Source organism: Piliocolobus tephrosceles, chromosome 17, assembly GCF_002776525.5.
Source record: "Piliocolobus tephrosceles isolate RC106 chromosome 17, ASM277652v3, whole genome shotgun sequence".
Taxonomy (NCBI): domain Eukaryota; kingdom Metazoa; phylum Chordata; class Mammalia; order Primates; family Cercopithecidae; genus Piliocolobus; species Piliocolobus tephrosceles.
The window spans coordinates 35,384,139-35,405,297 of record NC_045450.1 but is presented as its reverse complement, the minus strand read 5'-3'; the positions used below and the strand labels follow the sequence as shown (position 1 = coordinate 35,405,297).

Here is a 21,159-nt window from a genome sequence, read left to right as displayed (position 1 = left end):
TATTGGAGTGCAAATCCAGGCCACAGGTGACAGTACAGCAGCAGGAAGTGGCAGTGAAGGAATGAAAGGGACTCCAGGAAGAACCAAGAGGGACTGACTGTGAGAAGGAAAGGAATGAGGACAGAAGGAGACGGTAGAGTGTGTGGCTTCCATGGTGTGGCATTTCTGGGTTCACAGTGGGGTCCAGGAGTGAGTGGCTACAGAAGAGAGAAAAAGGAGGCCTTTCTGGTGGTGGGGGCCATAACGTTGAGAGATTGGGGTTCAGACACCTGCAGAAATCACCCAGGATGCTGGCAGGGTGTCACATAGAGGTGAATGCTAAGCCTCTGTGGAGTTTTCCCAGTTACCTCAACACTACTCCCAACTCTGCTGCCAAAAGAGCCTGTTTAATGTTCTTGTGGTTGACACCTGCCCCAAACCCTCAATGGTTCCCCCACGGATTCTCAGGAAATGTCCAAACCCCTCACCTTTTCCTTTGCAGTCCTTCTATGATCACCTGGGATGGGTTAGGATGCTTTCAACTCTAAGCAACAGAAACCCCAAGTAACAGACACTGCCTGTGCCTGGCCTGGCTTGTATCCCCTGTAGGAATCATTTGTGTTTGCTGGTCCAATTTCCAGCTGCCAGTACCTGCGATTCCACTGAAGCCTATGCCTGTGCACGGAAATAACCCTTGACCAATGACTGACAAGGATGGGTGGATAAATACCTCAGCTCCCTCCCTGTGCTGGTGGGATATCTGAGGTATGTTCCACGTGGGCTCCTGGAGTGGAACTTCCCTTCCTTTCCTGCCTCACTTTCCCACTCTCCTCCCTGTCTTTCCCAGGACCACCTCAAAATCAACAACTTGCTCCTGAGTCTTCATCTCAGGACCTCCTCCTGAGAAAAACCAAACAACTAAAGTGCAGATGCTGGATGGCTGCCAGGTTGTTTATAAGTGCTTGCTCAACATCATTCCCGAGGACCCAGGACTCTCTGTCTGTGTTCTGTGATCCTCAGGCTGTAGCAAGATGACCACCACCATGACATCTTACAAGTTCCTCAACAGACTTCCCTTCAGATCTCATTGGCCAGAATAAGGTCACACATGATCTTTCCTGAATTAATCACTGGCAAAGATGAGGGCTTTGCCATGTCTGGCTTAGACGAATCACCTATGGGCAGAAAGGATGATGGGGTCAACTACAGGGACCACACCACCATCCCATCACCTCTTCTAGTATGACTCTACCACTGTAGGTATGTAATATAGTGAAAAGAAAGAGCTCTGTGTTCTCACTATTTCACATTCATTCATTCATTCAATAAGCACATATTGAATGTTGACTGTGTCCCTGGCTAGTTCCTGGGGCTGGGGATGTGGGAGACAAGTAAAGCACAGAGGGCTGAATGTGGTGGGGTCTGGGTGGCAGAGGCATGACCCTGGGGATATCCTGACCCAGCTGTTTTGCCATCTGAAATGTCCCACCCCACTGTCTTCCCCTCAGGATCATACCTGCCCCCTAGAGCTCCTCTCCTCCAGGAGGCCTTTTCTGATTTCCCCAAACCAGGAGGCCTTTTCTGATTTCCATCCTGCCTCGGAGCCCCCTTGGGTGTTCCAGGGTGTTCTTCTGGGCTGGCACTGTCTTGGCTGGCTCTGAAGTGTCCTTGCTTGCCCATTACGAGTGACAGTGTTCTTCTTGTTTTCCCCACTGCGGCTCCTAGAGGGAGGGCACTGTGTCCCCAGGGCCTGAGCCACAGCCAGGTAGCTCAACCCTGCAGGGCTGACCCACAGCCTGGGTGGACCCACTCGGCCCCAGTCCCTGTCTCCCAGCACCTGCTACAAGGCCGCCTCCTCCCCTCCCCATGTCTCTCCCATCAATTTCTTATTTCATAAAAATCAATTTCTGTCCCGTTTTGCCATGTACATAAAAGACTGTGGCATCAATTAGCCTTCGTTCTCTCTCTCCCCCTCTCTTTTTCTTCCTCGTCTTTTTTGGAAACCTCTTTGTAGGGAAAATCTCATATTTCAGCAATTTGCATTATCCACACACTCAGCTTTGAAGTTCTAAGTTATGGTAAGAAAAGGACCCACTTATCTGCCCATAAAAAATGTTCAAAGCTTATAAATTCCCTGAAACAGATGTACATTATCATTGGATTTGCCTTTCTTTTTGCTAGAGCATGCCTAATAGAGTTTCGGCCGCCCCCTGGCCCCCTTCCCCCGCCCCCGTTAGCATCTTGTCTCCACAGAAGCCCGCTCCCCACTGGGCCAGACCGACTTCAAAGGTCCCAGGCTGTCTGTTAGAAGCAAAGCACAAAGTGGGAACATAGGGGCCTTTTAAATCCCCCACGTTTAAGTCAATATCATGCCTCCCTCCTTTCCCCTCTCCTGGCAGAGGGACATAAGTCAGCCCTTCCCTTTCTGCCTTCACGAGAGCCAATTCAGCAACTACCAGAGAGAGGAAATCGGGGCTTCTTTCTCTCCCAGTCTCTCTGTCTTTGCCCTTTCTTTCTTGCCAACTTTTCTTTTTGTTCTTTCCCTCGCTTAAGATGCTCGGCAGCACGGAAGGTAGTGCTGATCCCACGTGTAAGCAAGCAAGCGGATCCTTAAGTGCTTTCATGGGTAAGAATGTCGTAAACAACGTGCATCCATTCGGTCACCGTGGGATCCTACCATGAAAGCCCCCTCTCCGGGCTACTGTTTCCAATCCCTTCTCCACGTAGTGGTGGCTAAAGTGTCACATCCTCTCTGCCCCGACTGACCTTCTAGCTTCCTGATGTGTCTCTTGGGGTGACGAGCAGACTCTCTACCATTCAGGCCCCCAGGTCCTGCCCATTCCGGGCCTCCCCGTTGCCAGCTGCACCCGGCCATACAGGCCTGCACCAACTCGTCAAGCGTTCACCCTCTGTCCACCCTTGAGGCCCTTGCACCAGCTGCTCCCTCTAACGTTCCACCTGGCTAATTCTTCCTCACCCTTGAAGTCACCCCCTAAATGTGGCTTCCTGGAGAGTCCCTCTGCAGCCCCCCATCTCCATCATGTCCCCTCTGTTATTTCCTCCCATGTCTCTCCAGAAGTTATAGCAGTGGATAAAAATGTCGTTTCTGGGTGGAAGCAGTCCTCCCTCCCCCACACTGGACTAAAGCTCTGCAAAGGTAGGTAGAGATGATGTCTGTTTTATCAAGTGCTGAGCATGGTTCCTGACACATAGTACTTGATCTCTAAATCTTCGAACGTACGGATGAACAGAAAGCCGGGAGATGAACTTGGCAAAGGCCAGCCAGGCCTGAGCAGGTTCTTTCTGGGCAGGAAGTACCAAGTGTGGGTCTCTCTTTGCTCTGCCCACGTCTTGCCCAGAAGCTCAGTTTTGGCAGCTCCTTGCCACTGGAGGGTGGTCACACCACAGAGACTGACCTGCAGTCTAACTAAACTGCTTAGCAAGAGAGAGTGAGATACTCGAGTGTCAAATTCTTTCTCCCCAATGAAGAAAGGAGGGAGGAGAGAAGGAAGGGAAGGCGGAAAGTTTACATGCACCACACTGGAAATATTCTGGCCAGGAATTTCTGGGTCAAATCACAATCAGATGCTGCCTTTTGAGGACAGAGTCAGAGGAAATGGAATCAGGTGATGTTGGCTAAGATGGCCAGGGGCCCATCTGGCGGGGATCTGGCCAGGGGTCTTGAGCCACTCAGAGTCACCTTGGGCCCCTGTACCTAGGTGTGCCGAGAGCCCACAGGCCGAGCCCAGGGACACTATCTGAATATCCCCAGGAGGTTCCAGGTTTTCAGTCTGTCTGCATGCTGCCACCCTTCTCTGGTGGCAGTATCAACATTCCAACAAGTCTCAGCATCGGGGGCCCACAAGAGAGGTGCCCCTTTCCCATCTATCTTTATGAATTCGATCAACAAAGACCTGTCAACAGCAGGCCATGTGCTAGGTCCAGCTGGGGGTGGGTGGGGAGGCCAAGAATGTGTTGTCCTTCAGTCACTCAACAGACATTGAACTAGCACCTGTCTTTGCTGGGCCTTTGGGATTACAAGATAATTTGGTGAACAAGTGCTTTGGTGGAAATCAAATAATCAGAGGCATAGATAAGTACCTACAGTGGATCCTCACCCTCCGTGGATTCTGTATTGGAGAAATCGCCTATTCACTAAAATTTATCTGTCACCCAAAATCAATACTTGTGGTGCACTCACTTCATTCGTGACATGCGCAGAGCAGCAAAAGTTTGAGTGGCCCAGCCACATGTTCTCAGCTGAGGTCGAATAAAATGCTGTTCTGCTTTCGTGGTTCAGTTCTCATCCTATACGCAAACATCCTTCTCACAGTCTGTGTAGCATCATGCTTTGTGCATGTTTGTGCTTTGTGTTAGTGATTTGGCTGCCTAAAATGCTCCCCAGGCATGGCGCTGAAGTGCTGTCTTGAGCTCTTAAGCACAGAAGGCTCTGATACACCTTACAGAGAAAATACGTGTGCTAGATAAGCTCCGTTCAGTCATGAGTTATGGAGCTGTTGGCTGAGTTCAATGTTAACGAATCAAGAATATATAGTAAATTAGGCATATTTAAACAGAAACACACATAAAACAAGGTTATGCACTGATTGGTAATGAAAATGTTGTGACCAGAAGTTTGCAGGAACCTAACCCTGTATTTCCCCTAGGAACAACAGTTCTGTATGTGCTAACTCACTGTCAGAGGCAACTTCGTAAGACATAATGACTGCAGTGAGCCGAGATCGCGCCACTGCACTCCAGCCTGGGAGACAGAGTGAGACTCTGTCTCCAAAAAAAAAAAAAAAAAAAAAAGATGTAACTACTGAGATGAGTGAGGATCAACTACAGTTACAAACATGATCAGTATGATCAGTACTATGAATGAAGGGGACCACAGGGTACCCTGAGAGCTTGGAGCACCATCTTGCTGAAGCTGAGGTCTTGGCCACATCAGCAGCCCCAGCTTCCAAAGCTCCCCTTGCCTCATGTGTCCCTGGACTTGGCTGGAGTAATGACAGACAAGGGAGTAGGACTGGTCTCTGTCCATCTGTATCAATGCCAGCAGGCTCCTGGAAAGGGAGGGTCACGTGTCTAGCAGCTTCTCCCCAGGGACAGGTGTCAGGCTTGTGTTTAACCCTACCAAGCATTAGCCATGAGTTAGGTAAGTTGCTTAACTGAACTGTAACTCTGTTTCCTCACTGGTTTCCTCTCAAGGCTGTTTCGAGGACATTAGTAAATGTGGGCTGGGTGCACAGTAGGCACTCTGTAAGTGGCAGATATGGCAATGTGGACTCCTCAGCGATCCTGCAGCTTAGGAGTAGGGCAAGGACAGTCCCAGATGCAGGGTAGCCAAGCACTGCTCCAGAGGCCGCCTCTTTCCCCCGGGAAGGCACTGCTGGGCATGGCTTTCAGGCTACCCATCCCCACCACTGCCCCTACTGTTTGTAGGACTCAGAGCTGCCACCCCCATGGTCTAGCTTCAAGCCATGGGCAGTTTCATAATACAAATATGGTACTGAAGGCCAGAGAGAGCAGGGGCTTGTCCAAATTCACACCACAAATCGGGTCTGGAAGGAATAGAGTAATCCCATCAAACTTGAGAGGGAAAAGTCACGTCCTCAAGTGTTTTTTGAGTGCATAGCAGAGGCGACATGCCACAGAAGCTGTCTCACAGGGGGCTCTGCAGCCAGGGTGGGGGACAGGTACCTTTCATCCATCAGGACTGCACCTCCTTTCCCATGAGCCTTCTGGGGTCACATTCTCCTAACTGCAGCTACTGTTGCTGTTTTAATATCGAGGGCCTATTACGTACCAGACTTTGTGCTGAATGCTTCATGCCCACTGGATCATTTACTCATAACAGCTCAGTGAGGTAGTTACCCCAATTAGCCCCATGTTAGAGAGAAACACCGAGGCACAGAGAGGGTGAGTCTCTTGTCCCAGGTCACACATCTAGGAAGCAGTAGAATCAGCACTTAGCTCAGGTCCAAAGTCTCACCCATGGGCTGGTCTGCCCATCTTAGCCGAGCCCCCAAGCTGCATTCTCTGGTCCAGCTACTGGATCCTGCAACCTTCTCAAACTCTTTCCATGAAGCCAAGTGCACAGGATCTAGGACATCAGGTCCAGAGAATTTGGGGCCACATCTTCCTGGACCTGCAGTTGGGCAAGGACCAGACTCAAGCCTGAACAGTGAGATGCAGCCCAGAGAAGTGGGAGTCACAGACAGAGCCTGGCCTCAGACTCCTACTGAGACTGTCCACGTGGCCACCCAGGGAGTCCCCATCCCCTGCCCGATCAGCAGTCTTTCTGCTTCCCCTCCAAGAGAGCTGGGGGCATTCATCCAGGAAGCCTGATATGTAATAAACTCCTTTCCCATTTCTTGCTTTGCTTAAATCTCCAAAGTCCCTGGAGCTGAAGTCAAGTGGGCCTCATTGGGTCCACTTTACAGAAAAGCAAACTGTGTCTCAAAGAGGGGAAGTCACTGAGCCAGGTACAATCCAGCCAGTCTTTTGAGTTGGGGCTTTCCACCTGTCTTGGCTGTTTAAGGAGTGCTGGGCGGGGTCTCACACAGCCTGGGACCCTCTGCCGGGGGTTCCAGCCCACTCTGCCCCACCTAAAGGAGGAGTGGGGCCACGCTCTGAGGGTCTCCAGGACTGCCCCAAAGACTTCCCCATGAACGTCCTACCATGCCTGAAGCTGCTCCGTTAGCCATCCTCCTGTCTAATGCTCTGCCCTGAACAGGATTTTAAGCGGCATCACTGACCTCCAAAAATTAGGTGCTTGAGGCTGCGCAGGGGTCATAAGCTGAATCACATCAAAGCCAGGCCTCAACATCAGGCTGAGAGGGGCTCCGGGCACGGGAAGAAAGGCATGTGCATCAGTGGAAGGGGTGAGCGGATTGCAGCCATGTGGGAACAGAAGCCTGGGGTAAACACACTTTCTGATTTTTATGAGAAAAGCCAAACATCCAGGTTTTTAGGTGAAACCCTCAGATTTTGGAAATTCAAACATTTTGAAACCCTGGACGGGTCACACATGACACATCAATGGGCCATGCTAGGTATGGTCCCAGTGAGCAGAGGATTGACTTCTGGAGGCTTAGAGTGGGCAGGGGACAGGAAGGCAGGGCAAAGTTCCAGAACCCACAGCTTCTTGGGGAGTGTGGCTCTGGGCAAGTTGGCCTCAGGCCCACTCCAACCCCTCTACCTGGCACCAAGAGACATAGCTCAGCGCCGACCATTAAACTGGCCATGACAGGCCTGCTGACACAAGCAGACCACCCCCACCAATGGCCTCTGTGGAGTACTGACCAGTGCTGGAGGTTGCAGAAACCCCCTCTCCGGACATCACAGATGTCAGCCTCCCCCAAGTGCTTTGCAGACAGCTAAGGCCATGACTGGAAAAAGGGCCTGCAAGCTGGTCTGTGCTCAGGTTTGGGAAGAACTGTCCATTTGGACTCCACACCCTCACCTGGAGGCTCAGGTCTTCCGACTCTAAAATGGGAAGGGAATTCTAGCCCTGCTGCGATGTGTGGTTGGCCAAACTTTCACTGGTTTCCAAGGAAAGAAAACAAAACAAAAACCAAAAGACAACACAATGAGGTTTTTTTTTTTTTTTCTTTTTAACTTCTTTTGGTTTTTCTTTAAACAGTAAGGGACTGCAGTTTTCTATTCTTTTTCTAATATCCTTATTTAGCAAAATTAAAAGTTGGCGATGCTGTGTTGCTTTCCCAGACTTTTATTTGAAATGTGACTGCTTTGTAAAACTCCAGAGTCAAGGACTCATAGGCAGGAGGATGTCATACATTAACAGGAAAGGATGAGAAATCTCCACTCCCTCCCTTCTCCCTCCCTTGATCACTCATTCCGTCTCTTCCATTCATTAACCACCCACTATGTGCCATGCCCTAAGGAAGCTCCACTACGTGCCATGCCCTAAGGAAGCAGCTATCTAAGAAGTCCCTGCCCGCAGGGGCTTTACAGACCAGGAGGAAGGCAACCCACAGAGCCAGTATCCTGACAACCACTGCTGACTGACCCTCTGCCTAGGCACCAGCTAAGATGGCTCCAAAAAGTGAGGCCTTATTGGGAAAGAAAAAAATAGCAAAGGTTAGCTTGGATGAACCCACCCAGAATTTTGCAATCAGAAATATCTGGAAAAGAGTTATTCTAGAAGAGCAGGGGGATGCCAGGGCTTGGGGATGAGGAGTGATGTTTTCGGTGCTTAGGGTCCCTGAAGGTCTTGGTCCTCCTGCTCAGAAGCCGAGGGCGATCTCTGGGTTGCCTCCTCCAGAGATCGCCCTCGGTCCCTGGCAGTTCCTCCAAGGCTGTTGTACTTTAGTCCTTCTTCTAAGCCTCGAATGCTCCTCACTACCTACCTCTCTCCCTGATGTGGAGGCTGGGGAAAGGCTCTCTGAAGGATCTGACCAGATGTGACCCCAAAACAAACCATACTGGGGCAGGGCAGGGCCCCCATAAGCTTGGAACCAAGCCTGAGTTTGTAGTACAGCAAAATGAGACAGCTGGTAGTCGCAACAAGCTCTAGTCCCCAAAGCTGGCCTTGACCAAGGGCCCCCAAGCAAAGTGGGAAGATTGGAAAGAGAAGTTTTCATGAAAGCCACTCTTATCTCCCTAATTTCAGACCTTAGTCCTGAGCCAGGGGAGGGAAGAGAGTGTGTGGTCCAAGCACCAGGGGCCACTGTGGACACACCCTAGTTGGAGGACCTTAGGGGTCTCACTAAATGTGGCTGTCTTTCACAACCTGTAATCTTATGATAAGGGAGGACAGCTGGGTTTTCCAGAGGCCAGCTGACAGGGCAACTAGAGAAAGAACTCAGCCCAAACACAGAGGGCTCTTACTAAATCCGCCAGCCTCATCCTCTGCTGCAGCATGGCTGCTTGCTCTAACATCCAGGAAGTTTTTGGAGGTCCCCGGTGGGGCAGGGGGCAGGTGGAGCTGTCTCTGCCTCCCCTACCACATTAATGCACATCCTCCTCAAGGCAGGGCCACTGGGATTCCACCCCGCATGCGCCAAGGCACAGGCAACGGGACTCTCAGACTGTGGTCTGTGGGTCCAACCACACCACCATTTCCTGGAGGTGCGGAGCTTGTGAAAAAGACTGATCCCTGCGCCTCACCTCTGACCCACCTCAGCTCATCTCTGCGGGTGGGCCTGGTATCTGCACTTCACATGCTCCCTGGGGGATTCTTACGACCCCCTGAAGTTATTTCCCTCAAATCGGGCCCTCTGAGGTCATTTCGGGGAAAAAGCAAACATCTTGATGCCTGGGCCACATCCCAGACCCACCACTCGGCATCATCAGAGGTGGGACCCCTGCGCCAGTATTCTGTGAAATCTCCCCAGGTGATCCGAAGCATTCAGGGGATGAGAATTGCTGGTGTGAGCATCCCCTCTGCCTCCCTGAGCCACCGCCAACAGGCTGGTCAATGCCAAAGTCATGTCTAAAGGGCCTCATGTCTAGATAGGGATCTGTGCCAGGCTCATGGGCTAAATGTACCAGGACTCTTCTACTTTGTGGGAGACAGTGGAGGGAAGAGGAATCCCATTGGCTGGTTAGCCGGAGACAGGGAGTCTCCATCATGCTAGAGGCAGATGCTAGGTATAGAAAGCCCTTTGTAGGGAAATACATAAATTAGGAAAATCATTTGGGGTGTGAGCCCAAGGACTGCTGGTTTGGGAGATGATGAGACCGAACACCAGATCAGAGCCCCACACAAAGGTCCTGACTGTGGCAAGTGATCAAACTTTTCATGACTGCGGAAGGGTGTCCCGAGCACAGGTTTTAGAAATTAATAAAGCGTGCGGCTGAAACATCTGTCTTCGCTCTGCAAAACGAGGCCCTGCACACATCTGGAGAAGGGGTGTGTGTGTTGGGAGCTGGGTGCAGCTGGTCTGGGGAGGCCGAGCCAGGGGCCAGGAGGGTGGGTGCTGGGGCGTGGCTGGACCAGGGGCAAGGCTGCTTTGGGGTCTTTCAGGTGTGCAGTGACCAGGTGTCTGCTGTGTGGCAGGTAGCATCATCTTTAAGGAGGAGGGGAGGGTGGTGGGTGGAGGGCGTTCACAGTCTGCTGGCACCGAGCACCTCTCAGGGGTCCCCTTTCATTCCTGAGAACACTGACAGGCCTCAAAGAAGCCAGGTTATTAGTGCTGGCATCTGACAGACACACCAAGGTGCAGGCAGCCTTCCCCTCCTCCTGCCACACTTTGGAGGCTGCCTTCCCTCTAGCCCAGTAATGATCTGATGTCTAAACACAGAAAACAGGGCTGGAGGAGTGAAAGAAATTGCTCCTCGCTGTTTCCTTTGCCAAAAAGTGTAATTAGCACGGCTGGATGTGAAGTGCAAGAGTCCCCTAGGCTCCTGACCCCCGGGCACTCCCAGGAGATGACAGCAGGCCCCAGTGGCTGGGATCCTCACCTGGCTGTCTGCCTTAAACACATCCAGTCCTCGGTACCCAGTGACAGATCAGCAGAAATTGGCATCGTCTCGACAGGAGTCTCCCCAGGAGAACCCCCATGCTCAGAGCTCAGGGGATGGGGTCGTGGCAACTGCTCCTCTGGAATGGCCTTCAGAAGATTTGCAAACAATACCAAACCTCTCACCCATACCAGCCTGCAGGAAAATGTGCTTAAAACCTCACCAGCAACCATGGTTTCCCCTTCTAGTTTTCCCTCCTTCCTTCCTTCCAACCTTCCTCCCTCTCTCTTTCTTCTTCCTCTGATTCCTCATTATTCAGTATAACCTCTTTATTTATTTATTTGAGACGGAGTCTCACTCTGTCACCCAGGCTGGAGTACAGTGGTGCAATCTTAGCTCACTGCAATCTCCGCCTCCCAGGTTCAAGCAATTCTTGTGCCTCGGCCTCCCGAGTAGCTGAGATTACAGGCATGCACCACCAAGCCCGGCTCATTTTTTGTATTTTTAGTAGAGATGGGGTTTCACCATGTCACCCAGGCTGGCCTTGAACTCCTGACCTCAGGTGATCCACCCAGTTCGGCCTCCCAAAGTGTTGGGATTACAGGCGTGAGTCACTGCGCCTGGCCAGTATCACCTCTTTTAGAGGTCATGTACAATTACATCAAAATTGAAATCACACTTGCTCTTGAACTCTGCAGTTCCATGTGGACACTTTCTGTCACCTGTGCTGCTGCCCGTGGGCACTGGGAGAGCTGTGTGCAAGGACTCTCAGCACCGTGTTCACCAGAGCCTGGGATGAGAGATGACCCTTATGACCACCAGGAGGGGATGGGGCAAGCTGGGGACAGCACCTCTAGCACAGAAGGCTGAGCAGCTGTTAGAGAGAAGAGGGCAGAGCTCTATGACCTAGGGAGGGAGATCTCCAAATATATTCAGTTACTGAAAAAAATAGCATAAGTATGAACACTATGCTCCTTGTGTAAAAATAAAAGGGTGGGGTGGGAAGAGGATTAAGCAGTAACTGCAGGATTCCCTGCCCACCTCCCCCCCCTTAAAAATAGATCTGAAATAAATATTGCAAAATGTCAGCATTTGTAAATTCTGGGTGGTGAGTTCACAGTTACTGTTTCACAATTTTCTGTTTCAAACTTTGTGTTTGAAATACTTCAAAAATTAACAAAATGCATATGGGGAGATATAGAAATGCATTTATTCTGGTAAAGAACAGCTAACACTTTCATAGTGCTCACATGGGCCAGGCCCTTTCATGATCCCCGCCTTTATAAAGGAAAAACTGAGGCACAGTATTTCAGTTGAAGCACAGGGCTACAAAGAGGGAGTCAGGATTCAAACCCAGCAAGCTGGCACCAAAGTCTGTGCTCACAACCCCTACACTACACTGAGGGGCCCTAGGCCACACCCAGAAAGTTGGCATCTGGGATGCTGGCGGGCCTGGGATGGAGGGAAGTTCACTTTTTACTGTGTACTTTGTGTATGTACTATTTGAATCTTTTACATGTGCCATGTGCATGTTACTATTTTTTTAAATAATGTTTTTAAAGCTGGGTAAGTCCCAGTTACCAAGAAGTAACAGAATCCTGATAGGTGTGGAGCTTAGGGAGGCAGAGGAACTGCTCTAAAACCAGTAGTTTCAACTCCCGGCTGGCCTCCAGGGTTGCAGCAATTCGGAACCTGGGGCGCCATTACTTCCTGTCCAGTCTGCACCCCTCCCCTCCTGTCTTCCGGTATAGACCCCCACCCCCTTGCCGGCAGGTTGGCCATGTGACCCCAGCTGGGATGTCATGATTGGTCCAGCTATGGGCACCAGATCTAAGCCCAGCCAATCAGAATCCTGCCTTGGGCTTTACACTAATGGAAGGTCCTTTTCCTTATGGTTAGGGGACCTAGAAGGCCAACAGCCAGGGCTCCCTGACAAAGCATGTAGTTGAGTACCAGTATCAATCCGAGGGACAAGAGGGAGGGACAAGAACCAGTCTCAGCTGAGTTCACATCCTGGACCCTGTCATCTTAAAGCCAGTTCCCTCCCTGCCTTCCAACTTGGTTTCATTCACTTTGGATTGAGTTGAGTTCTCACTGACAGAAACCCACAACCCACAACCCAAAACAAGGGCAGCCCATGGCCATGATTAAGCCCTGCACCAGTGGCGAAGGGATCGAGTGGGAACCAGAATCCCACCTCTGCCCTCTGCGCGGCCTCAAGGGAGTTACGAACTTCTGAGCCTTAGACATGCTCCCTGAGCTGCCACCAAGCTGCTTCATGGGGCTGTCCTAAGGATTAATGTATTAATCCAATCCCAGGCACATCAGTCATTAATAAAATTAACAATATGGTAACAACTAAGCCCACTATCTTTGGAAGTAACTCCTTACTAACTACATTAAACCCAAACTCGAGGCTCTGGAAAAGAGGATGCCAGCTGGGAGCCAAAACGGCAGAAAGGAAGGTAGCTGGAGTTGCTTCTCCCTCCTGTGTCCCTCCAGATTCACTGTATGCTCTCCTCTCTGACCTGGGAACATGCCCATGTGACCCACATCAACAAGCTCCCTCGGCCCGGCGGCTTCCAGCGGCCTCAGTCAATGGATTGAGGCGGGGGCAGGAAAGCAGGATCGGGATATTAATTTCCCTGGAGGGTCCCCATGACTGGTTGCATCCTTTGAGCAAAGGTCACAGCTCCTTCAGGTGCCCCTCTCACTCCTCCAGCAATCCTCTGTCTGCTAAAGATAACTCCTTCCCCACTCAGGCCCAGGGGTGGGAGTAGCGCTCCACACTGCTAGCCCCAGGGTTCTGCATTCTCATGGGAGGCTCAGCCCACGCTTCGTAAATATTACCTTTATTAAACTCTGCTCAAATTACCCAATTTGAGTGTGTAATCTGCTTTTCTCTGAGACCCTGGCTAGCTGACTGGTTCTTTCTCAGGTTTCTCCAGGCCCTGGCCAGACAAAATCCTTCTCTGTAGAGGATGCTGCCCCAGGGTCCCAACACTGGTCATGGTCCCCTTTTCCCTCCAAGCGTCTGTACCCCAGCAGTTTTCTCCAAAATCCATCAGACCCCTCAAACCCAAGAAGGGACCTCTGATGAAAGCATCTGAGCCATCCAGCCCCAGAAGGAGACAAGCAGGGTCACATCTGGGTTCCAGAAGCGTCCAGAGAAGCAAACCACTGATTTCTACACACCAGAAAAGATACCTGAGAGTGTATATTTATAGAAAGATACATAGAAATGGACAGATGGCGTCTATCTATAGATACAGAAAGCGCTGTTAGAGAATCGTGTAGGTACGTATATATCTGCCACATCCTCCCCCACAACCAACAGCACACAATTGCCCGGATCTTGGAAAACGACGCTTGTTTAAGTGGTTGGTTCCCTCCCTAGCAGTTTCCAAAATGAGAAGGATGGTCTCAGGGATAGTCCTTAAATATATGTATGTATCGCTGTAAAGGAGAGAGAAGGAGGAGAAGGAAGAGAAGTGGATTTTCATGTTGTGCATGGCAGAAGAGATGGGACTGCTTTGGGGAAAAGGGCTTGATCCCACTGGAAAAGCATGAAAGACAACTCCAGAAAAGACAGCTAAGGTTTCTAGGTTGGGACATAAAAACACAACAGCAAGACGTTCGCACTCTGCAGTCCACTGAAATCCCTTGTAGCACATTACAATCAGTTAAGGGCAAAATAAAATCAGAATAATACTAAGAGGTAGCAGCTGTTTATCTTCTCGGAGATTTCGAGGGTCTCTGGAAGCTGGGCCAGGTAAGGGTGCTCTCCTGGAAGAGGCTGGGGTGGGGTGGAGTTGGGGCTGAGGGCTCCCCGGCTCTGGGAAGGGTGTGGGCTGATCCACACAGATGCTGCAGCTCCTGACCCTCCAGGGAGCCTCTGCCCATTACAGGCCACTCCAAACCAGAGTCATTTCCTGGGCTAGTTATGCAGTCCCCACAACATATAAATAAAAGTTTAGTTCTGTGTTTCCATAGATCTTCTACATGAAGGCTAGCTAAATATTAGTGGAGTAACAATAATTATTAATAACAATAATCGTCGTAATAACAATAATTAATAGAATAATAATGCCTTGGGGTGTGGGGGGTGGGGTCCTTCATACGGCAGGGTGGGGCCCTGGGGAGGGGCTCTATGTCTGGTAGAAGTGGTGGTAATGGTGGTGATGTTCGTGGTGGTGGTGGTGCTCATGTCTCTGGACCGGCTGCCCGGCCTGGCTCTCATACACCACCAGGGCGGGCAGCTCCCGCAGGTGCTCCCGCCCCAGGATGGGGCCGCCCGAGGCCAGCGGTGCCTGTAGGCCCCGGCAGCCCTGCTGGCTCTCCTTGGCTCGGTGCTTGTGCTTCTTGTGCCCGAGGGGGGCTAGGGAGGGGAGGAGGGCCGGGCTGGCGGCCAGGTGGGCGGAGGGGGACACCGCAGGGAAGGCGGGTCCCAGAGGGGGCTTGTTTCTTGCCCCTCTGGCCACGTGGCCCGCACCCACGCTCTTGCCCTGGGCCTTGGGGGACCTCACAAAGTGCTTGCTCCCGTCCTGGGTGCCCCGGAGCCGTTGCTGGAGCTCCGAGACCTTGGCGATTGGGGTGTCAAGGAAGTGGAAGGAGCCCGGGTCCACGCCTTGGGGCTTTCGGTGTGGGACGTGGATGGCTTCCGGCTCATGGGAGCGAGACCGAGTGGGGTTGGAGGTGCGGGGGGGCAGTTCTGACTTCTGGGCCACGGAAGGGGAGCCTAGGAACCAATTCAACAGACATTTAATGAGCACCTACTGTGTGCTGGGGCTTGTGCTGTACCCCAGACATCACCCCCACCCCCAGTTCTCCAAGACCAGAGCTACCCCCCAACGCCCGACTGCCCCTCACTGCCTTGCAGGAAAACTATCTGAAATGGAACTTTCCCATCTGCTAAGTGGGAAGAACTGGTTCTTTGGTAGGTCTTAAAAAATACTCTCCGAGAGGGAGCCGAGAAAGAGAGATGGCAGCAGAGACCCCAAAAACTGTCCAAGGTCACTGGGGCAAGAAAGAACTCTAAGTATATTGCTAAAAACATACAGAAGTAACTCCTAGAGGAATTAAACATATGAAGAGAAAGGGGAGAAAGGAGTTGTGGGAGCGAAATTGAGCAAGAGGTCAACATACGTCAAGGCTGATAAAGACACAGCAGCACTGTACCTAGGGAAACCAAGGTTCTTGCTGGAAGAAACAGCCAGGAGGGGTCAAAGTGGTTGCCCAGGGAACAGGGCTTGAATGGGCTGGGTTGGGGCACGGAACTGTTGTTTGTCATTGGGTGCTAAGTCCTTAGATACTATTTGATTTGGTTCAATTTCATGCATGTATTACTTTAATTTTGAAACCGTTTTTAATGTCACTTTCTCCAAGAGTCTTTGACCTGTCCCATAATAGCTGTCTTCCTGAAGCCTGGGGTAGCAGTGAACACCACCCACATGGCCCGTCCAGCCACGCCCTGTCCTCATCGCCCATCGCAGGGTGCTCGAGTCCCTTACCAGGCCCAAACTGGGATGTGTAGTTTTCTATCCCGGCGAGATCTAAGTAGTGGTTTCTCCTCTCGATGTTCTCATCCACGCAATGGTGGTAGCAGCCAGACTGCTCCAGGCGGCTGTCACCCTGGAACCTACGGCAGGGGAGGAAAGTGAGTGGGGTGACACCGACCACCAGGTGGGGGCAAGTGCATAGGCTACTGGGAAGCCCCCAGAACGAACTCTGGACTGTTCATTCATTTTCTTCTTGGCCTTTGGAGAGGGTGGGGAGGAACAGCCCTCTCTACAAGCTACGCCTCCATTTGCTTCCCTGCCAATGGAGAGACAGACCACAGACCACAGCCCACGGCCGGACCTCCCCGCAGCTTCTGGGAGGAGTGGACGGGAGTTTGCTCTGAACAGGTTCAAAGCAAATGTGAGAGATTATTGGCCAACTTCTAAGAACGCCCCAGTGCCAGGCTTCAAGCTCTATGTGCCCACTGCAGGTAGGTAGCCTAACCCCCAGTCTGGTTCCCCAGGGGGTACGGGCAGCAGAAGCCCCTTCAACTGTTGGAGTCGGGCCTGGCAGACCCCATGACCTGCCCTACAGCCCAGGATGGGCCTCACCAGTGTATGAGTGTGTGTGTGCACACACACGTGTGACTAACACAGTGTGTATGGAGGGGTGGGGAGAAATGCTCCCAGAGGCTTTCTTTTTCCCCTGCAGGGCTCAGGGCTCCCTGGTCCTCTCCTCCAAAGACCTCTTTGATCTGCTCCCATCCTGGCTTCCTTCCCACATAACACAGTACCACCTTCCCCCAGGATCTCTAGCCAGCCTGGGTCCCTCTGATTCTCAGCCCTGTCCCCACACCTGGCTGTGACCCTGCTTGAACTGTTTTTTCTTTCCCCTAAGCAAGTACTAATCCAGCTCTGGTCATTTCCTTACCATTTGCACACTAGAGGTTAACACAGCCTCATGCCTGCCGTGTTACTACTGTTTACTCAATCCCTTTCTTTAAACAATCTCTCTTTCCTTTCCTCCCTTCCTCCCTTGCAGCTGAAGAAATAACAGGTGAAAATTAACTACAGCCTCATAATTCCTTATCCACCATTCTGAAATCCAAAAAGCCTGAAAACTAAGATTTTTCATAACCCACGTGGCAGCCAGGCCCACCCTAAAGGGATGGGAAGGTGTTTACGGTCTCTATCTCACTTAGTGTGAATATCCAATCATCTCCCAGCAGAAAGAGCAATGCGTCAGAGCCTGATGCACTGCTGAGAGCACCTTTCCAAAGACCCAAAAATGCTGGACTCCAGTCCTGTCTGCCCAAGATGTGTTCCATAAAAGGATGTGGACTACATGTAGTTATTTGTTAAGATTTTCATTTGATTTATGAGTCTGTGCATCAAAAGCGTTGGCTCCCTGAAGAGAACACAGACCAGAACAAAACTTCCTGCTCTGAATCCTTCAGATGCAGGTACACAGCTGGTGTTCAACATATGCTCATGTGCACCATGCCCACATACCTGAGCGGGGCTCGCTGCTTCTTCTCCCAGCTCCGCAGCTCCTCAGTGGGCTTGGTCTCTGCTCGGGGCCTTGTGCTCTGCAGGTCTGAGTCCGGCCCGAGAAGCACAGGAGACACCAGGTAAGCCACCTGCTCCCACCCTCCCCAGGGCTGCCTGGCATGCAGCTGCTTTGCAAGGGCACTGTGGGGGGGGTTCCCCGAGCTGGGGCTAAATAAAGGGGTCTCAAGGCTACCTGCCCTGGACACGTCCCCATCTAGCCTCACCTCCTCCCCCAGACTCCCCCTCCAGCCTCACCTCCTAGCTGGCCTCAAGGCTTGCAGACACCGTGCGGCCCACAAAACCAGCCTTTATACCAGCAGCATGGCTCTGCCTATGTGAGGCCTCTCACCCAGAATCCCTTCCCTCCCCTTCCCACCCTTCCTCCTACCCCTTCAAGGACCCATTTGAACCCCACCTGTCCACAAAGCAGCTGCCCCAGAAAGCCCACAGGTTCCCTTCCAGCCCTCCCAGGAAGGCTCTGGTCCTTCCTAAGAGATGGGAGGACGTTGTTTCCCAGGCTCAGCCCTGCAGCCCTCACCGGCCTGATTGACAAGGATGCTCCTCTTGCTCTGGCTGCCCTCGGGAGCCACAGTGAGCTTTACCCGCAGCATCTTGCTGGATGTCGGAGAGTGGTTGACAGAGGAGTCCACCACCTCATAGATGGTGTGCAGCAAGCTGGTGATGTCCTGAATGGGAGGGAAGCAGAGACCCATGTGGGGTTTTAGTCACAGTGCCTTGAAAATAGAAACCAGAGGGCCCGGTGGATACTGCAGGCCTGAACCCCTCTGGCTGCCCCAAAGCAGAGCCTAAGGCAGAAACCTGGCTGTCTGAGGTTCATTTGGGAAGAGATCCTAGGAAGCAGAAGTGAGGGAGCAGGGAGAGAGAAGAGGAAAATCCCATAAGAGAAAAGGAAAAGAACAGGTTACAGCCAGGGGCAACTGGAGCTCAGTCACACTGGGGCCCTGGAGGGAGAGTGTGGAGCCCACCTTGGAACAGCCTCATGGAGATAGATGGAGAGTTTAGAAATGGACTGTCATTCTTCACTGCCTGAGAGCTCCCCAAGGACGCTACATTCCCTGCACTTTGGATTTGTGTCTGTTTGTTTGAGATGGGGTCTCACTCTGTCACCCAGGCTGGGGCGCAGGGGTGTGATCATGGCTCGCTGCAGCCTTGAACTCCCAGTCTCAAGCGATCCTCCGACCTCAGTCTCCCTACGTGCTGGGATTACAGGTATGAGCCATGAGCCACTGTGCCCCACCCTCCCTTGTGCTTTTGGGCTTCCCTGCAAGGGCCAAGCCAGCTCCCTGTACCTGAGAAAGTTCTTACAGTGGGCACCGTCCACCATGGTAGCAGGTGAACTTCGAGGTGGGCCCAGGGAAAATGGGGTGGGGGCATCAAGAGCATCTGCTTCGGGTTTGAAATGAAAACTGGAAAGGGAGACGTGTCCCTGCTATGGACTGAATTGTGGCTCCCCACTCACTTGCAAATCCACAGGTTGAAGCCCTAACCCCCAATGTGATTGTATTTGGAGTAAGGAGATAACTAAGGTTAAACGAGGTCATGAAGGCAGGACCATGATAGGAGATCAGGGCCCTTAGAAGAAGAGGAGAGCTAGGGATATGGCTCACACCTGGAATCCCAGCACTTTGGGAGGCCGAAGTGGGAGGATCACTTCAGCCCAGAAGTTCAAGACCAGCCTGGGCAACATAACATTCTCTACCAAAAATTAAAAAAAAAAAAAAAAAAAAAAAGCCATGTGTGGTGGTGCACACCTGTAGTCCCAGCTACTTGGGAGGCTGAGGTGGGAGGATCACTTGAGTCTAGGAGTTTGAGGCTGTAGTGAGCCATGAGCACACCACTGCACTCCAGCCTGAGCAACAGTGCAAGATCCCATCTCTTTTTAGGAAAAAAGGAAGAGACACCAGAAGAGGTCTCTCCACCACGTGAGGACACAGTGAGAAGATGGCCATCTGCAAGCCAGGAAGTGAGCCCTCACCAGGAACTGAAGTAGGTGGCACCTTGGTCTTGGACTTCCAGCCTCCAGAACTGTGAGGAATAAATTTCTGCTAAGCCACCCAGTCTGTAGTACTTTGTTATGGCAGCTTGAGCTGGCTGAGACCATCCCTACAAGATAAATTAATCTGTGAGAACTTGACCAAATCTCATCTCTCTGAGCCTCAGGTATCCCTCAACCAGAACGAGGTGTCCACACAATGTTCCCTGGGTGTCTCAAAACTCTTCTGATTGGGGCTGGAGGGCACAGATTCCCCTCACTAGGCCTTTTCTGTCTGGGTATCTGCTGCAGTCACTTGTCTGGTGTTGGGGTAGGGGGCAACGTCCTGCTTTAATTGGCATTGGAAACCTCTGGAGAAGACATTTTTTCTCTATGAAGCAGACCCATCTGTGGCCAGTTACCTGCCCAGCAATCCTTCACCTCCTGCCTGTTAAGTCCCGCAGGCTGAAGCAGCTGAGGCAACCCCAGCGCAGCCCCAACCAGGCAGGCATGTAGGTGGGTGGCCCAGAGTAGTGGGGGCCGTCAGAGGCGCTGACCCTGTCCTGGGAGGCGTGGTGGTTCAGCTCAGTTGACTTGTCCTCTGACAATGCAGGTGGGAGGGGTCACCCAGAAAAGCCAGAAATCCAGGATCTTCTGTTAAATCTTCAGAATCACTGATATTGACAACTGATTTTTAACAAAACCCTTTGGGGGACCAGACCAGAACATCTGGGGGCCAGATTGAAATTGTGGGGGCCACAAGTTTGAGACCCAGGCTCCAGGCACTCCCTAGCTGGCTTGCTCAGTGACCCCACCTCTTCCGATGAGGCCCACAGAGGGCTCTCCCTGCTCCTCCTGTCCTTCCCTCTGGCTTCTTCATAAGGACCTGTTTGCTCACTCTCTCTATCTTGGGCAGCCCATGAAGGAGGCTTCGTTATACAGATGAGGCGGCTGAGGGACACTCACTTAATCCCCCAGACTTCTGATACCTTAGAGGACCTGGGGCCCTGGTGTGTAATCAGGGTGGAGGTGGTCCCAGCAGACCGAGGGTCTCAGAGCCTATGTGCTCTGGCAATTCTAGCTTGAAAATCAACCTGACTACACAGGGCCAGACACTCAGGAATCAGTGTGCTATTTCCTGCATGAACGAACGCCTGAAGGAGGAGCAGGTCTTCTTTCTGATTGGAAAGCTGGCCCACACCCCAGCTCTGGGCTGCAGATGCTGTGAGGTGGGAGCCCATCCGCCCTGGCACTCAGAAGGCGTGGAAGGGAATCGTATTTACAGCCAAATTTGAGGAGTGGCGTCAGGGCTAAAAATAGACCAGGGAAACACCAGACCAGTCCTGTCCTCCCTCCACTCAAAACCACTCCCTGGCTCCTCGGTGGGAGGAAGACATGACCCAGTGAACACTTTCTCCAGGGCCAGGCTGGGCCACCTTCCTTGGAAACCCTCTCCCTTCCTCTCATTACCAAGGCAGTGAAGGACAATGCAGGTTGAAGCTGTCATCAATCATCTTGCTACTGCCAAGGGGAGAGTCTGCCTCACAAGAAGGGAAATAAAGCTGAGGAACAGAGGAAATAGACTGAGGAAACAGAGCAGTGATGAAAACATTGTCCTGAAGCCACCGAGCCTCTGTGTCAAGCCATCCATGAAGTCAGACCCTGGACCAAATTTCAGTTACATGAGCCAATGTATTGTATTCC

General features: G+C 51.9%; 1 protein-coding gene across 1 annotated transcript in view; it reads right to left on the bottom strand.

Annotated features, from left to right (window-relative positions):
- Positions 1 to 11,603: 11,603 nt before the first annotated feature.
- The window catches only part of NKD1 (NKD inhibitor of WNT signaling pathway 1), a 90,229-nt gene continuing 80,673 nt past the window's right edge, over positions 11,604 to 21,159 (bottom strand). Inside the window, exons 7-10 of the mRNA XM_023209908.1 lie at positions 18,001 to 18,148; positions 17,424 to 17,508; positions 15,924 to 16,051; positions 11,604 to 15,151 (exon numbers count right to left, since the gene is read on the bottom strand). Of these exons, the coding sequence (XP_023065676.1) occupies positions 14,562 to 15,151; positions 15,924 to 16,051; positions 17,424 to 17,508; positions 18,001 to 18,148 (951 nt within the window). The 3' untranslated portion in view covers positions 11,604 to 14,561. The remainder of the gene's footprint in view (positions 15,152 to 15,923; positions 16,052 to 17,423; positions 17,509 to 18,000; positions 18,149 to 21,159) is intronic.